The sequence below is a fragment of the Microtus oregoni genome, unplaced genomic scaffold (genome assembly GCF_018167655.1).
Source record: "Microtus oregoni isolate MIOR12 unplaced genomic scaffold, Mior012 000050F_009, whole genome shotgun sequence".
NCBI lineage: Eukaryota > Metazoa > Chordata > Mammalia > Rodentia > Cricetidae > Microtus > Microtus oregoni.
The window spans coordinates 137,540-156,487 of NW_024543233.1; the positions used below are offsets into that span (position 1 = coordinate 137,540).

Consider the following 18,948-nt stretch of genomic DNA (forward strand, 5'->3'; position numbering starts at 1 on the left):
GCCAAGCTCAGGACTCAGTCTACCAGGCCAAAAGGATGTTGTTAACCCTGCACCAGGGGCAGGAAGCACCGCTTCTTTGCAAACCTGGAAAAACAGAAGAATGGGAGGATGGTAGGGAAGGAATCCACTCCCTCACAGCACTTGACCAAAGCAAACATTTCCCTTATTTGCTAAACAGATGTTTCTCAAGGACCCGCCATGACAGACGTTGGGAATACAGCTGGGCATGACAGCTGTGATCCTTTTGGTGGTTGCCTTCACATAGCTTACAGTCTAGTGGGGAAAAGATGGCAGATGGTTCAGGTATGAGGACAGTACAGTAAGTCGCTTGTCATTTACATCGAACGAATGCAGCAGCCCTAATAGCACCTGCATTTGAGAGCCAAAGACCCACTGAAGTGGCAAGAAATCCAGAAGCAGGGCCAGCAAGATAGCTCAGTACAGGCACACGCCACCAAGATTGAAGGCCTAAATTCAATCCCCAGGACCCACAAGGTGGAAGGAGAGAGCCAACCCCCACCATGCACATGTTGTACCCATGCACCTATATGAATACACTCATGCATGCACACAGACAGCTTCCATCTCTTCCCAGCCCTGAGGTCCCTGTTTCCACTGGGTAACCTAAGAAAATAAGCCTTTGGAAATCCCCTTTAGGATATCAGTTAGAGAAACTCACTCTACATTTTCTAACATGTTTAGAAACAGTTTACTGGCCGGACAATGGTGGCACACGCCTTTAATCCCAGCACTCGGGAGGCAGAGGCAGGCGGATCTCTGTGAGTTCGAGACCAGCCTGGTCTACAGAGCTAGTTCCAGGACAGGCTCCAAAGCCACATAGAAACCCTGTCTCGAAAAAACCAAAAAAAAAAAAAAAAGAAAGAAAAAAAAAGAAACAGTTTACTGTGCTGCACTGAATCGTCTTATTTTGTATACACATATGTATGTCTATATGTATATGCAGACATTACCAGTTTTCATGTACATATAAGCCAGCAAGCTGAGTGTGGTGATTCATGTCTATGATCACAACACCCAGGAGGCTGGTGTAGGAGGATTACAAATTCAAAACCAGCCTAGGCTACAAAATGAGATCCTGCCCCCACCCCACCCTCCAAAAAAACACCCAGAAACATTCGTAGAAAGTTAGAGTGAACATAGTACTCTTTTCTTTTCTTTTCTTTCTTTCTTTTTTTTTTTTTTTTTTTTTGATGATTCAGAAAGACCATGAGATTCTTGCAAGGCTTCTATGTCATGAGTATGACCAATGAACACGACACTATAAAAATACACTGGGGCCAAGTCTACAAAGCTGCTTGAGTCAAACTTGTGTTGGCTGTATGTATAGTGTAAATATGTGCATGTCTCATGTATATATTGTATATTCATAGCATATATATTAGCATAATTCTAGTCAGTTCTCTGCCCTATTCTTTGCAAGCAATTTTGAGTCGACCTTGTGAGTGACTGAGTACAGACGGGTAAACTAGGGCACCTCCACCCCCCTGCTTAGGGAAAGCTGATGAGCAATTCAGATAGATTTACAAGGTGAGAGGCAAGCTGTCTCAGCCATCAACCAAATGCACCTGACTTTACCCCCGTACTTGTAACCTGTCTAGAGGAGACTCGAGATTCCCTAGACACATTCTCTCCTGGAAGTCATAATACCAGTGGTGGGCTAGACATCACCTGACCTTGGCAGGGTAGTATGGGAAAATATTTCTTCCTTCAGGGAAGCCAACCATCTTTAGAACTCCAGTCTTTATCTAAGAGACAAGAGTTGCCACTTGCTTATTGGCTATAACCATGGGAGCCACCTCTGATAGCAGCGCGTTGCCAGGTGGCTACCCTGATGGCTCAGTTGTTTCCTAGGTAGTTATCATCTGGAGCTTTTCTAGTCCTGCAGATGATGCCTTCAGCTAGAGACACATCATAAACCAAGGGCTTATTGCCCTTTTGCACTTCCTTAACTCTCAGAGGCCTGGATGGAGGGTGGATCGTTAAGTACTAATTCCTCAACTGATCCAGGGTTTCCTGCATCCGCCAGTAAGACATGAATCAAACCCACACAGTGTGATTACATTGAATCTGTATAAAGGTGAATAACAGGGGCTGGAGAGATGGCTCAGAGGTTAAGAGCACTGCCTGCTCGTCCAGAGGTCCTGAGTTCAATTCCCAGCACCCACATGGTGGCTCACAGTCATCTGTAATGAGATCTGGTGTCCTCTTCTGGCCAGCAAGAATACAGACAGACAGAACACTGTATACATAATAAATAAATTTAAAAAATAAAATAAAGGTGAATAACATGCTCTATAGAAAACTCCTAGCATGTAAAGGCAGAGAGACTTGGGTCCCAATCCCTTCTCTGTTGTACCTTCACTGTATATACATGGACAGATCACATAAACAGCCTCAGTTTACCTGTCATTAAAATGGGGGAGTAATAATAATATAGACACTACACACCTTCTGAGAGATTTGACAAGATAACGTGACATAAACGACATAAAGTCCTTTCACAATGCAAAACACTTTTTAAAAAAAATCTTTTCTTAAGAGTTCAAAGTTCATCATGTGCCAAGTCACCACGTTTTTTGGTTTTGTTTTTTAACTTTCGTTTTTGAAGATTTCTTGGTAGATAAAGAAGTGGGGAAGATCCAAGAAAAGTTGGGAAAGGAGTATGACACCACACCCAGATCTGTGGAGGAATCAGGCTTTTGTTTGTTTGTGGCGGACTTCTCGACTGGCGAGAAAAAACAACCACCACATCAGGATTCCACTCAGATCACGCTTTACTGGAGTGCCCTTGATTGATGGGGAGCATGAAACAAAAGGGGCAGGAAACGAGGGACAGGAAGGGAAGGGTAGGAAGCGAAGGGGCAGGGAGCGAAAGGGCAGGGAGCTAAGGAGAGAGACAGCATGAAGCGAAGGGTCGAAGGGCACTGAGGCAGCTGCTTAAATAGGGAATTGGCACATGGGTCGCCCTGTGATTGGCTGCCACCAACAGCTGACACCAGACCGCATCGGGATAGGCTCAAGGATCCTCATCCACCGCACATGCGGGAAGCGGGGGACACGCAGCTCTCAAAGGCATAGCCAAATATGGAATTGTTTATTTCCAACAAGACAGGATGTCGGCGCCATCTTGTAATGGCGATCTTGTCCGGCTCACTACAGTTTGTTTGTTTGTTTGTTGTTGTTGTTTTTGAGCAATGGTCTCACTATATTATCCTGGCTGGTCCGGAACTCACTATATAGACCAGGCTATTCTTGAACTCACAAAGATCCATTCATCTCTATTCTAAGTGCTGGCATTAAAGGCATGTGCCACCATGCCTGGATGAGAGGTTTTATTTTTACAAGCAGAATTATCCATATATAATCTCCAAGCCATAAAAAAATGTTTCATTTAAAATTTATAGATCCATTTGTTTTGAGACAGGGTCTCACTATGTACCCCTGGATTGCATGGAACTTGCTATGTTGACCAGCCTGACCTCAAACTCACAAAAATTTGCTGCCTCTGCTTCCCCAGTGCAAGATTAAAGGCCTGTGCCAACATGCCTGTGTACAGTCCCATTTTTAGTATATTTAGTATAGCCAGGCAGCAATGGCACATGCCTTTAATCCTAGCACTCAGGAGGCAGAGGCAGTAGATCTTTGTGAGTTCTAGGCCAGCCTGCTCTACAAAGCGAGTTCTAGGACAGCTTAGAGCTATTACACAGAGAAAATATATATATATATATATATATATATGAAATATACATATATAAATATATTATATTAATGTAATGTATATTTAGCATGTTTATAGGGTCAGCAACCATCTAGTTTAGACCATTTTTATCACTTAAGCTGGGTCTGATAGCACAGTCCTGTAATCACATCTACTGGTTAGGCTGAGTATGGAATATCAAGGACTACATGGGCTATAAAGTGAGTTCAAGGCCAACCTGAGTAAGTTACTGTTAGCTTGTCTCAAAATAAGAAGTAAAAAGAGCATGCATGATGCAACAGGTTCAACCCCAAGTATAAAAAAAAAATTTACCACTCCTAAAGAGAAAAAAACCCAATATGCAGGAACATAAGAATCCCTCCACATATTGTGTCCTGTCTGCTACCCATGCCAAGCAGCCACTGCTCTGAAGCTTTCTCTCTATAATGTTGCTTGTTCTGAGTGTTTTACATAAATGTTATCATGCAATAGTCTTTTGTGCTTTGCTATTTCACTTAGCATAGTATTTTCAAGGGTTATTCATGTTATATCATACAGCTATACTTTGTTCCCTTTTAATTATATAATATGCTTATATAGAATACATCTTATTTATTGGTTCATTGGTTGATAGACATTTGGGTTGCTTTTACCTTTTAACTATTAAAAATAATGATGTTGGACATTCATGTCCAACTTTTTTTGAGGATGTAGGTTTTTATTTCTCTTCATTATAAGCCTAGGTGCAGAGCATACAGTCAAATGATAACTAGGTTAAATTATTAGAGGAACTGTTTATTTTTCAAAATGACTCCATCATTTCACAATCCTACCAATAATAGTAGAGAAGTATAACTTCATCAGATCTTCACCAATATTTGTTATTACTTGTCTTGTTACAGTCATCATAGTGGATAGAAGAGACAGCTACTGATGTTTATTTGCAGTTCGTGAGTGGTCAATGATATTGAGCATCTTTCATGGGCTCATTGGCCTTCAATGTGTCTTCTTTTTTTTGTTTTTTTTTTTTTGATTTTTGTTTTATTGAGAAAAAAACAATTTCCGCCTCCTCCCAGCCTCCCACTCCTCCCCCCCCCACTCCTCTCCTCGTCCCCCCACTCCTCTCCCTCTCCCCCCACTCCTCTCCCCCTCCCTCTCAAGTCTGAAGAGCAGTCAGGGTTCCTTGCCCTGTGGAAAGTCCAAAGTCCTCCCCACCCCATCCTGGTCTAGGAAGGTGAACATCCAAACTGGCTAGGCTCCCACACAGCCAGAACATGAAGTAGGATCAAAACCCAGTGCCATTGTCCTTGGCTTCTCAGCAGCCCTCATTGTCCGCCATATTCAGAGAGTCCGGTTTTATCCCCTGCTTTTTCAGTCACAGTCCAGCTGGCCTTGGTGAGCTCCCAATAGATCAGCCCCACTGTCTCCGTGGGTGGGTGCACCCCTCTTGGTCCTAACTTTCTTGCTCGTCTTCTCCCTCCTTCTGTTCCTCATTGGGACTTTGGGAGCTCAGTCCAGTACTCCAGTGTGGATCTCTGTCTCTATCTCCATCCATCGCCAGATTAAGGTTCCGTCCAGATGGAATTCCTCAGCCTCAATGTGTCTTCTTTAGTGACATATCCATTCAAAACTTTTGTACATTTTTAAATTGGACCATTGGTCATAAATATGTTAGTTTGTTTATGCACATTTAATGCTATTGCACTGACTGTCAATATTACATTATCTTGATTATTATTGCTTTGTAGCAAATTTTGAAATCATTATCTTCATTCCTTTTTCTCCTTTTTCAAGATTGTTTTAGTTTATTCTGTGTACTTTGAGATTCAATGTGACTCTTAGAATTGACTTGTCAATTTTCTACAAAGTCAGCTGGGATTCTGATAAGGATTATGTTGAGTCAGTAGATCAGTTCGAGATGTATTGCCATCTTAAGTTGACAGTGGTGCAATATGAAGCCTGCTAGTCCGTGAATGTAGAATTTTTCCACTTACTTGTCTAATTTGTTTCACTAATGCCTTACAAACTTCAGTATACAAGTCTTGCTATTTTAAAAAAAAAATGTTCCAAGTGTTTGATACTCATTATGTGTAGTAAGTCATTTAACTATTCTTTTGAGCTCAAAGTTTCACAGAACTATCAGCTCAAAAATCATTTTCTTATATTGATATGGGTTTATAAATAATGTATTTTTAGGTTCAGTATGGTGACATACACCTTTAATACTAGTACTGAGGAGGTAGAAACAGGCAAATCTGCATGAGTTCAAGGCTAATTTGGTCTACACAGCAAGTTCCAGGCCATCCAGGGATGTTACCCTGTCTCAAAAGAAAGTACGTTTTTAAATAATGATTTAACACTTTTTATAGCATACTATAAGAATGCTATATCCCACCCACCAGTTTCTAAATAAGCATTCTGAGGCTTAATATTAATTACAAACTGTTTGACCTATTAGTTCAGGCTTATTATTAACTAGCTCTTACAACTTGAATTAACCCATTTCTATTATTCTATATTTTACCATGAGGCTCATGGCTTGTTACCTCACATCTTGCTTCTCCCTGACTCCACCTTCTTTCTCCCTTTATCTCTGCTTAGATTCCATGCCTGGCTATGCTCTGTCCTGCCATGGGCAAAGCAACTTCTATATTAACTATGGTAATAAAACACATTCACAGCATACAGAGGGGCACCCACATCAGGCAACAATAACATCAATAATTCTGAGATGATGTAGCAGGGGCCACAGTGAGCACATGGGGGCTTGAGAGTCAGACAGAGGTGAAATCTTAAACCAAGCAAGTCGAGGTATGCAAGCCAATGAGCTTGAAAGACAGAAGCAGAAGAACCAGGAGTTTCAGGGCCATCCTCTGCTACACAGCAGTTCATGGTTGGCCTGAGCTACACAAGACCTTATCTCAAAACCAAGAAATGACCAAACACAAAATAAGTGAAATCTTGCTCCACTAAGGTCATCTTATAGTGCAGGCCAAATTTCCTGACCTAGGTCCTTGCCTCACCTACAAAAGCCCAAGACCCTTCTCCATCTTCCCTGTCCACTGGTTTGTGACATCTGTGATTATAGCAATCATGTATAATATTTAAAGATTTATCAAACATTTTCGAATATTTTACTTTTCAAAAAACATTTTTCATGCCAGACATGGTGGTATATACCTATAATCCCAGCACTCAGGAGACAGGGCAGGGGAAATATCTCAGTTAAAGGCCAATGTGGTCTAAATAGTGAGGTCCAGGGCAGCCAGGACCATGGAGAAAGACCCTGTCTCAACAAAAAAATATTTTTAATTGACATACAAAATAATAGTTCTCATTACATCGTTTTCACGTGTACATATTGTTATAATTTCATCAATAACTCTCCCCACTATCCTCCCATACCCCCCTCATCTTTCACTCATTTCCTTTATTCTAGGTCAGTCAGAAATACATAGCAGACCTTGTTATCCCTCCAAGGGTTATGGGGAAAAGGAGAGGTGATATCCATTAATTACTTACCATGAAAGCAAGGATCTGAATTTGATTCACAGTTCCCACGTAAGGGCTAGGCACAGTGGCATGTATCTATAATCCCAGCACTGGGGAGGCGAAGGCAGGAGGCTGTGGGACAAGGTGGCCAGTGAGTCTAGCTAAATTAATGAACTTCAGGTTCTGTGAGAGACCTTATCTTAAGAACCAGAGAGTTGGCAGGATGGCTCAGTTGGTAAAGGTACCTGCCACCAAGTCTGACAACCTGAGTTCCATTCCTGGAACCCACAGGATGAAAGGAGAGAACCAACTTCTGCAAATTGCCCTTTGACCCCCATAAGCACACTGTGGCATGCATGCATGCATATGAGCAAGTATGTTTGATGTGCACATGAACACACACACACGCATTCATATGCACACACAATGGGGAGGATGTAATTTAAAATATTTTTTGAATGAATAAATAAGTGTAAAATAGGAGGAGAGAAGTTGAGGAATACACCTAACATTGACCTCTGGCCTCCATTTGTTCATGTGCATACACACACAAACACACACACACACACACACACACACACACACACACACACACACACACACCAAGGGTTAAGAATATAGCTCAATTGGTAGAGTGCTTGCTTCGTATACATAAAACCCTGACTTCAATCCCCAGCACTACACTAACTGGGTGTGATGATATCTAACGATGACATCAGCTTCCATGAAACAGAGGAAAGAGGATCAGAAGTTCAAGAACATCCCTGGAAACAAAAGACCCTGTCTCAAAAAACAGAACCAATTCCACTGTGTATATGTATCACGTTTCTTCCTTTTTTTTCTCCCCCCCCCTTTGATTTCATGCCTAGCAGAAACAGAGTCTTATATATTCTAAAATTTCCTTGAACTTGCTGGATAGCCAAAGATGACAGGATTATCTTCAACTCCTGATCCTCCTGCCTCCACCTCCCGAATGCTGTGATTATAGGCATGCGGCATTTTAACCAGCTTTCTTCTTTTTTTAAATGTGGTGCAGGCAACAAACCCAGGGTTGGGTGCATGCAAAGCAACTGCACTCCCAGCTGAGCTATATCCTAAGACTCCTGGGAAAGCTTTTTTTTTTCTTTTTTGTTTTTTTGAGACAGGGTTTGTCTATGTAACCTTGGCTGTCCTAGAACTCACTCTGTAGACCAGACTGGTCTTGAACTCACAGAGATTCACCTGCCTCTGCCTCCCAAGTGCTGGGATTAAAGGCCACCACAGCCTGTCAAGGGCTTTTTTAACAAATAACATTTACTATGTGTAGTAATGGGGCGGCGGGGCTGCGTTCCCAGCACCCCGGCCGCCTGCTCGGCTAGCTTATGCTCCGAAATAACAACACACAAACTGTACTCATTTAAACACTGCTTGGCCCATTCTCTTCTAGGCTAATTCTCACATATTAATTTAGCCCATTTCTAATCATCTGTGTGTAGCACCCCAAGGTGTGCTTACCGGGAAGATTCTAGCCTATGTCCATCCTGGGTCGGAGCTTCATAGCGTGCGTCTGCCCAGGAGCCAGGAGCATGGCGTCTCTCTCAGGCGTCTGCTCCCGAGAGGAGAGCTGTCGAGACTCTGACCTCACTTCCTCTTCCTCCCAGCGTTCTGTCCTGTTTTCTCCTCCCACCTATCTTCTAACCAATAAAATGGGCCAAGGCAGTTCCTTTATTAGCCAATGACCTTCCTCCATCAACTATGTTGAAGAAATTCCCTTGGAGTCTAGTTTGTTGAGCTTTATCCCTATAAGGCTCTGGTTTTTTCAAATGTTTTTATACCTTTCAAAATGAGCATGTCTATTTTATTCTCTATTATCATGCTATATTGCATGAATTAATAATTGATTTTTCAGGGCTCAAGAGATTGGCCAGTGGTTAAGAGCACCACTGGCTACCCTTCTAGAAAACGCAAGTTTGATTCCCAGCAGATATCTGACATCTCACAACCCTCTGTAACTCTAGTCCCAGGGGGTCTAATATTCTTTTCTGGCTTCCGTGGGCACCAGGCACTCAAGTGATATATAGACATTATGCAGGCAAAATACCCATACACATAAAATAAATTTTTAAAGTAATTGATTTTTCATGTCAAAACGACTTTGCATTGATGCAGTAAATACCCACTAGTATGCAATTACTGCTAAGTAATTCTTTTTATGTGTTTCTGGTTTCCATTTGCTGGTATTTTGTTGATGGATTTTGTGTCTATATTTGTAGACATTTTGCTTGTAAGATACAGTGGTCTATAGTTTAATTGTGATGTCTTTCTTTGGTTTTTGTATTAAGATAATACTAGCCTCAGAATAGCTGAGGGGTATTTTGGCCTCCTTTTACTTTTCTCCTTGTTTTATTTTGAAGACAGTGCCTCACTATAGCCAAGACTGGCCCAGGACTCACTATATAGCTTAGGCTGGCCTCTGATTAGTTCATGGTGATCTTTCTACCTCAGTCTCTCCAGTACTGGATGGTGAAAACAAAAGGGCAGGAGTTCAAGGCCAGTTTCAGAAACACAGTATTCTTAAGACTCTATCTACTTGAATTGCAGGTACTTCTTTCAATTCAGACCAGTTTTACCATCATGCATTAGGGACTCAATTGCTGGGTGCCTGTACTATATGTTTCTGTCCTAGCTATACGTGTTAGTAAAAGGTAACACTGACACATTGATCTGGCCTTGATCTGGAGTTTGAAAAGCATTTAATATTTGGTTTTCCAATACCATGGCCACCATGATGATTAGCTATACAAATTCTGAAGCCTCTCCAACCTGGACTCAATCTTAGGTTGCTGCTTAAAACCCATGTGACCTTAAGTCTGTCCCTTCCTTTGTTAAATGGGGATATTGATACCTGCCTCACTGGTTTGGGAATAAAGAATGGGATTACATGTAATTTATCGTGTCTTGATTAGTTAGTTTGGTTTTGTTTGTTTGTTTGTTTGTTTGAAACAAGGTCATCTGAATCCCAAACTGGTTTCAAACTCACTGTGTAGCCGAGGACTTCCTTGAATGACTCCTGATCATTTTACCTACACTTCCCAAGATGTGGGATTACAGGCATGTGCTATCACGGCCAGCTTTGTGATGGCTTTTCACCTGTCTGCGGCTAGCAGATCAGGCTTGCATCGCCTGAGTGTAGCCTCCTAGATGATGTGAGATGAGTTCCCAAAACAGTGTGATAGAGAACATACTCAGAGATAGAATTTGCTGCGGATAGGGCTCGGATACACATACCTGCTATCAAGAGCATGAATACAGGACAGTAGTAAGCTTTAAGGATTATAGGAATCATGTCCCATGCTCATTCCACATACAACACCCCACCATACCTCTCTTACACACTACAAATTCTGATGGGCTCCTGGCATAGGCACTTTTGAAATGCAAGTTCTCGGGACTTGTACTAGCCAGGTTGGAGGTTTGTCTGTTTAGTTTTGAATTTTTTTTTTTTTTTTTGGTTTTTCAGGACAGGGTTTCTCTGTAACTTTCGAGCCTGTTCTGGAGCTAGCTCTTGTAGACCAGGCTGGCCTCGAACTCAGAGAGATCCGCCTGCCTTTGCCTCCCGAGTGCTGGGATTAAAGGCGTGCGCCACCACCGCCCAGCTTAATTTTGATTTTTTTTTGCTTGTTTGTCTCCTTGGTTTCTGAGACACAGTCTCATATCATAGCCCAGGCTGCAGCTTACAGTGTAGCCTAGGGTTACCTCAAACACATGGTAGTCCTTCTCCATCAGTCTTCTAAGTGTGAGCTACCATGCTCAGCTTGTACTAGCCGGTTTAACACCTTCTCAGCAAACACAGTAACTTCTCATTAGCAATTTCTTGGACTAGAAGAGATCCAAGATAACAGGAGAGCTACAGAGTATTGGCAGTAGGTATGGCTTGACAAAGAGTATAGGGGCAGTGACAGAAACAGGAACAGATCGTAACATAAACATAAAGCAAACCTCATCTCCTTAGGTATGTTTCCAGCAGATTCTCAAACAGCCAGATCCACGGAAAATCTTGTGGTATCTGATCTCAAAGCATGCTTTTCCCTTTTCAGAGCTGATGAGACTTTTGCATCCCTGGCCATCACATTTTATTCACTCTGCTTTCAGTATCAGCAGTGACATTGTCCATCTGATCCCCTCTCCCTAATCTCTAGATCTCTAGCAGTAGGCTCTCTCTCTCTCTCCCTCTCTCTCTCCCTCTCTCCCTCCCTCCCTCCCTCCCTCTTCCTCCCTCCCTCCCTCCCTCCCTTCCTCCCTCTCTCCCTCCCTCTCTCTCTCTCCCTCCCTCCCCCCTCCCTCCCTCCCTCTCTCTCTCTCTCTCTCTTCCTCTCTCTCTCTCTTTGCCGAAGGGGCAAAGGGGCTCAGCTACCATCCTCAGTAGCAGGCTCAACCATGCTTTTTTTTTTTTTTTTTTTGGTTTTTAGATCCCATGCACAGCGCCCATCGCCCTGTCACTGGGGGCCACCTGGGGAAAAAGGAGAGTAGTTATGTGGGCAGCGTGGGCACCAGCCCTAGGAAGTCGAGCCGATGCGCGACCCCACCTGCCGACCCTGAGCTTGTCAGCTTCTGCTACCTCCACATGCGGGAACAAAGGAAGGAGCAAGAAAGCAGGACAGATGTCAACGAGAACCTAATCTTCTTTGAAGAAACCAGACCCCGGACCAAATCGGACCCCACATCCAAAAGCTCTGGCCAAGGTTATGAGATGATTCCTGATGACTTCGATGCAGCCAGCCTAGACCATGAGCCTTGTGCCAGCAGGGCCCGGTCCTACACTTTGGACAATTCCCTTGGGGCTGAAGCCCTGAATTTCTACTGTGACTCTTGCAAAGTCAAACTCCAGGAGCAGCAGGGGCCTCGAAAAGGTGGGAGGCCTGGCTCCTCTCGGGACAATATGGTAGACTTAATGTCCCTCCCACCACCAGGAAGTGAGGAAGAAGAGGAAGAGGAAGATGAGACAACTTCTCTGTTGCCTGCCATTGCAGCTCCACCCCCTGGTTTCCGAGACAACAGCTCTGATGAGGATGATTCCAAGCGCAGAGCTGTTCAAAGTCAGGAGCAAGGACGTCACCTGCGTGGGCTCCTGTATGATGAGATTCCAGTGACGCTGATTGACAGTGTACAGACCCGGACAGTACGAGATCATGCCCAGGAGCTGGATGATGCTCTGGTGTCTACTCTGCAGGCTCTAGAAGCCCTGGCTGCTTCAGAGGATGGACCCCATCCTCCACCCCAACAGACTGCAGGTAATAAATAGCCCAGTCTTCCTTCTTCTTGACTCTTCCTTCTTCTGGTCCAGGAATGTCCAGTAGGTAGCACTGCTTCTTTTCAAACAGTTGTTTGAGTGACGATGGCATATCAAAGGCAATGAATTGGCAGCAATAGCTTAGGTCTAAGAAAAAGGAAGCTGCAGAGAAGAGATGCAGTTCTAGTTAGAGCTCTGTCCCTCATGATCGCATATCTCTAGACAGTTATTGCACATGGAACCCACAATAGCTATAGATCAAGGCCAGGACTGAGGAACAGGAAGATAGAAGAGACCCAAAAAACAGACAAAGAACAGCAACATGCTCCAAAAGACCAATTCATTTCCCAAATGACCTGTGATCAGGACTGCCAAGAGCTATCTCTACGCAGGGCTGGGGTCTTTAGCCTGTCTGAGAACATGAACTCTGAGGCACATGCAACAGAGTCCTAGTTTCTTTACTCACAGGCAGTGCGACTCATGGCAAGGCACTTACTCTCTTGGGTGTGTCACCATGGCAATTGCAACACACAGCATGAAGATTAAATGACATCACTCAGACAGAACACTTAGTTGCACTACCGCCCCCCCCCCCCAGTGAGGGATCAATAATCAGTAGCTATCTGTTAACTATTAATTGGTAGAAGAACCATGCTGCATGCTTGTTATTCTCTATTATAGATGTCTGCAAATCCATCTCCTGAAAGGCACACATATGTGTACACACACACACACACCTTTTTAAAAACCTTATCTTTGGGTAGCCCCCTGAATGTTTGTCCCCAACCCAGGCTGGCATTGGTCTTCACACATCAGGTGCTCCAAAACTGGTGTCCAGGTCCAAGGCCCACATGACTGCCAGAGAGAGAAGCTCGGCTAAACGGCCTCAGCTGCAAGAACTGTAGACAGGCCTGGCCAGATGAGGAGGAGCCGAACAGCACCTCTCTTTGCCAACTCTCTTCAGGACAATTAACAGAAATTTCCTAGCTGTTGAATCTAAAAACAGCACTGATTGGCATGTTGTTTTACATGTTAATTTACCACCAAACTGCCAAGATCTTCTTTTTTGGTATTCCTTTTTTTGGATTCCAACCTTTCACACCCCCTTCTCACATCTTGTTCCGCTTTGTGCGCACTCTTCTTGGCTCCTCCCCCTCAGCCCTACAGTTTTCTCTGGCTTGACTGGGTTTTCCCCAGCGTGAAATACTGCTGCTACCTACCACTTCTCCAGGAACACTCGAGATATGGTTGGAAAAGACCTCGATACTAGTAAACGTGACAAGTCCCATTCTTGTTCCTCTAGGTCTGATTGTGCTGGCCACAATCACTCCTGAATCATCGCTGGACTCGGGCCATGAAACCAACTCTTCAGAGCTCACAGATATGTCAGAGATGATGTCGGCCATGAAGCAGCACCAGAATGCCACCTACTTCCTGGCCCAGCACCTCAACAAGGACAGCCTCCTTGCCCGAAAGGACCTGCCCTTCAGAATCCAGAGCTGCTCAGCTCAGGCTGTGCTCACCGCCCCTTATGCCCTTGGGCCCCCAGATCCCAACCCATCCCTCCAGCCAGCTGTCACTGGCCAGAGTCCTGGTCCCCCTGGTGCCCGGAGAAAGCTGCCTCAGTCAGAAGCCCAGGTGCAGGGAGAGAGAACATACTCCCTGGCCGTGCATCCAGCCCTGTCCCCACAACTTAGTGAGCAGAAGAATCTGAGCCTGCTTCCCCCAGTTCCTGAGGACAAAGGGCCAGGCCACACTAGGGCAGGCCTAGAGATGTCACTGAGAGCAGCCACACCATCCCTCGGTGAAGAGCAGGTCTCAGAGCTAAGGGAAAACTTGCCCAAGGAAGTCAGGTTGAGCCCTAAGCTTATGCTGGACCCAAAAGGCAATGTGACCCCAGCCATCATCTCGGCTACCCTACAGCAGGTAGTACACAGTAAGGGTCTAGCCACTCCTGGCACAGCCTTGGCAACACCCTCCAACAGAGGGGAGAGAAGGCTAGAGGCTGGCATGGGGAGGCCTGAGGTCACCATGAGCAGGCCAGAAGTTAGCCTGATGAGCAGCAATGCCAACAAGAATCTGAAGTTTAAAATGAGCCCTGGTGCCCTGGAGACCACACGGAATTCTCAGCAGCAGCTGGGCGCAGAGATCTCTGCCAGCCCCAGAGCATCCACAAGCAGCCGGCCTGACAACCTCCACCTTTCCCCACAAGAGGACAGGTTTCCTGTTCAAAGTTTCCCTCCTAAGAGCTATCTATCCAGAGCAAGTCGAGACTCGGTGGGCAAGCAAGCTACCGGGGAGGTGGCAGGCAAGCTTGGGCCAGAGGGTGCTAAGCCTCCCCCTAACAAGCAGAGCACAGTCTCTGGCCTTGGGGAGAAAGGGCACCTGGAGAGCATATCCAAAAGCAGCAAGTTTGAGGAGACCAGCCTAGTTCCCCGGGCTGGCTATCCCATGGCTCTGCAGAGCCCTAGCTGCCAGGCTCGAAGCTACAGCCCTAGCTGCCAGGCTCGAAGCTACAGCCCTAGCTGCCAGGCTCGAAGCCACAGCCCCAGCAGCCTGGCCCGTGGCCCCAGCCCCAGCTACCATCCTAGAGGCCAGAGCCCAATGAGGCCTCTGGCCACCAGCCGTCAGGTCAGCACCATGCCCTCTAGGAAGCTTGAAACGACCCTGGATGGAGCCCATGCGGCCTCTGAAGGCCCCACAAAGCCCAAGTCATCCCGAGGTCCTTTCCGACTGCGCAACTTATTCTCTGCCACCTTTCCTACCCGCCAGAAGAAAGAAACAGATGAGCGACAGGCCCAGCTGCAGAAGGTAAAGCAGTATGAATTGGAGTTCCTTGAGGAACTTCTAAAGCCACCAAGCCAGGGGGATATTTCAGGCACAGAGTACCTGCAACCCCCAGCACCTGGCCGCTGCAGCTGCCAGCTGCGTAGTAGCCCTGTGCAGCAGGGACCTGGCATGTCTCGTGAACAGAGACGCAGCTGTGACTGCAAGCGCATCTGCCGAGGAGGACGGCCTCAAGCTGCCCAGACCCCAGTGCCTGCTGGCCTTCGGGAGAGGGAGAGGGTCCTGCCTACCCAGAGGCAGCCAGAAGCTGGCCCAGGCTTGATCCTTGGTAGTCCCATCAATGCCCAGCGCATCCGTTCTACCAGTCTGGAGTCCCGTGAGTGCCGGTCAGACCCTGAGAGTGGTGTTTCTTGCCTGAGCACCTGTGCCTCGGGGGGTGAGTGTTTGGGAGACCCCAACTACAGGAAACTGATGCACCGCTACAATAACAGTGAGCTGGACCAGGGTGACAGGGCCTCCCTGACCTCAGATGTCTACCCGCACCCCCCCTTGGGAATGCTGCCTAGAGAGGTCAAGGAGATAGATACAGGCCTCCCACTAGTCTTGGGTCCAAAAGGCAAGCGTGCAGAGTCACCAACTCTTGGAGAGCCCTCCTACGTCCAAGTGGCCCCTGAGAGCAAAGGCCCCAGGCAAATGGCTGTGTTTTCACTGCCAGAGGAGGTATACCGCAGGCCAGCCGATCTAGATGAGGACAGTGAAACCAGCAAGTGCTGTTCTATCCGCTACTGCTTCTATTACCGCAAGTGTGACATGGCAGATGATGCCAGCGACGGCAAGGACGAGCTCTCCTATTCCATTCCCATGAAGATTCTGCCTGGCATGAAGTTGGACGAGCAGGTGGTGCCTGTGGTGAGCAGAACCCTGCAGGTCCTGGATGCCGCCACCTGCAGCAGCAGCCCCGAGGCCTCTCACACCCAGGAAATCGACCTTCGGGTTTCCACCTTTGAGGGGAGCCTGGCTAAAATCAATGCGTTACGGGCTCATGCCTATGGCCTCCCTGACGGCTTCCTGGCAGCCCGCCTGGACACCAATGAGCTGCTGACAGTCTTGCGGCAGTGTGTGGCCAGCCCCGAGGCACGTGCCCCCAAGCCCTATGTCTCTCAGATTTCTGAGTACAAACTTGAGCTAGCTCTCAAGTTCAAGGAGCTCCGGGCCTCCTGCCGCCGGGTAGCCAATGTGGACAAGAGCCCCACTCACATGCTGGCGGCCATCACAGGCAGCTTCCAGGTGCTGAGCAGCCTCATTGAGACCTTTGTGCGGCTGGTGTTCATCGTGCGCTCGGAGGCCCAGCGCCAGGAGCTGCTGGCCAAAGTAGAAGAAGTCGTGAGGAATTACACCTTCCTGCTGCGTGCAGCTGAGGAGTCCACAGCCAGGAACCTTAACCAGCAGCAGCAGCAGCAGCAGCAGCAGCAGCAGCAGCAGCAGCAGCAGCAGCAGCAGCAACAGCAACAGCACCAACAGCAGCAGCAGCAGCCAGCGCTGCCACCACTGTCGCTGCCAGCAGCCACAGGGCACCCACCAGGCTCCCCATCATCGACTGTTATGAGCACATTCACACACTCCTTAAAAACCCTTATTAAGTAGGGCACTTGCCTAGGCTTGTCCCCTCCCCACCCATTGGTCCCAGGTTTGAGCTTTGTGGTCTTTGCATCTTGTGGTGTGTGTGTGTGTGTGTGTGTGTGTGTGTGTGTGTGTGTGTGTGTGTGTTGGGCCAGTCAGGGTCCAAGAGCCTAACAGTCTCTGAGGAGTGAAAACTCCCTAGACCAAGGCTCTTTATTAAGGGCTGCAGGCTTAGCTGCTGCCCTGGGTGTCCTCACCCCTTCTTGGCCTCTGGGCGTCACTGTGAGGGCAAAGGCCCCTCGCCTTTATGCCCACCACAGAGTTGTATTTTATCTCTTCTCTGGGGCTGGTAGGTGACATCAGGTTCACCTCCTGCTCTGAGTTGGGCACCAGGGGAGCCAGAACCTGGAGCTCCTCCTAGCATCTGCTGCCTCACAGAGGGCAGTGACAATAGCAGTAGGCCACAGCGCCAAGCCAAGGAGAGAGGGAGCTTGTTCCAGATGCTCCAACCCACCATGGGCTCCCTAGCATCTGGCAGGAGCCACTTCAAGGGCCAGTGCCCAGGTGGGAGATGTGCAGAATACAGCCACTACGGGTTGTCAGTGGCTGGCTCAACAGGCTGGCAGCCTTGGGAGCCCTTGCCCCCAGGTTCAATAGCTCTATACCAGCCAACCCCAAAGTGCCCTGCCCCTCACTGATGGGCAGGACAGCTCAGTTCATTAGGGAGCAAGCCTCTGAGATCACCTCACTTGTTTTGGGTAAGGTACCTGGTGAAAATGTCTGCTCTGGGGAAGCCCAGCGCAGGTGTCCGAGCCTGCCCGGCTCAGCCCAGCCCTGTGCAGGAGCTGTTGCCTGAGGTATGTGGCTCCTCTTTCAACATCTCTACCAGATAGAGTTAGGAGTTTGACGTAGCTACGGATTGGGATGGGGGGTGGGGGGAGGGGGGGAGGGGTGGGGGTGTTGATGACTATATCTTAAACTTCTGGAAGCTAGCGTGATATGTTAATCCTGAGTATATGCTTTTGGCTGTGTATTGACCCTGTGGATTTGTGTCTCTAAGAAAAGAAGCTGAGCGCCTTACCCGGTGCAGACCAGCACCTCTCCCTCTCTGGAACCATCTGGAAGGGAATTCACAGTGTAGTATCTCCTTGACACTCATCTATTGCCGCTGCTTCCACTACCACCAACACCAACACCGTCACCGCTGCCACCACTGCTGCCGCTGCCGCCATCACCCCCACCCCCCACCCCACCCCAGCCCTTCTGGGAGTGAAGACACGGAGTCCCTACAGTTATCCTACTGTAGGAGGCAAAGAAAGCCAATGTTTCTTCTGTATAGATTGCTTCTTGTCCACTTCTCCATCACTGCTTGTTTCCCACACCCTCCCACCCAGTGTCGGTCTCTCTTTCATCACTGTGTGAGAGGCCTATGTGAAATCTCTTGTTCTTATGTGAGTTTTATAAGATGTACACTGTGCCGAGCCCCTGCCTATCCTTGTAATCCCCGCGCAATAAAGCCTCCTGAGTGGCAAGGTCTCCCCGCAAGGAGGAGGGTCACCCTTTTACAGAAGCCAGCCTCCCTTCCCTGTCTCTCCCCCCACAGGACCAAAATGTTTAATGGGCCAGAGATGCAGCCAGTGGGGAACCCTTTCCCGCCCGACCACTGCCAGCAGAGTTCTGGCATGGTCTTCCTCTTCTCCCAACTTCTTGATCCTACCTACACCTTCGCCACTCAGACCCTGCCTCTGTCATTTCATCGCTGTCATTCACCTCTCCCTCAGCCTCACGGAGAGGGAACATTTTCTAAATGTCTGTATATAATATATATACTACATAAATATATAAATTATATATTACACTAATTTATGTCTTGTTTTTCCAACAAGAATGATTAAATCTATTCATCTTATGATCCCAATAAGTCTTTGGAGTGCCTTTCTCTGGATGTCCTTGTCTCCTTGAACTGTTAATTGGGAGTAGACCTTGGTTCCTCCTGCATCTTTGTCCCCTGGTACATGGGCTCAGTTGGGTGATAAGAGCGAAGGATCCCACTCCTCCCACG

At 47.0% G+C, this 18,948-nt stretch overlaps 1 protein-coding gene across 6 annotated transcripts in view; it reads left to right on the top strand.

The window, feature by feature from the left end:
* Positions 1-17,806, top strand: part of LOC121436942 (FERM and PDZ domain-containing protein 3) — a 153,744-nt gene extending 135,938 nt beyond the window's left edge. For 5 of the 6 annotated variants that reach the window (XM_041636853.1, XM_041636850.1, XM_041636855.1 and 2 more), the window contains 2 exons: positions 11,659-12,480; positions 13,783-17,806. In XM_041636853.1, the coding sequence (XP_041492787.1) occupies positions 11,659-12,480; positions 13,783-16,910 (3,950 nt within the window). In that variant the 3' untranslated portion in view covers positions 16,911-17,806. The remainder of the gene's footprint in view (positions 1-11,658; positions 12,481-13,782) is intronic. The other variant, XM_041636852.1, reaches the window with a different exon arrangement.
* Positions 17,807-18,948: the final 1,142 nt, after the last annotated feature.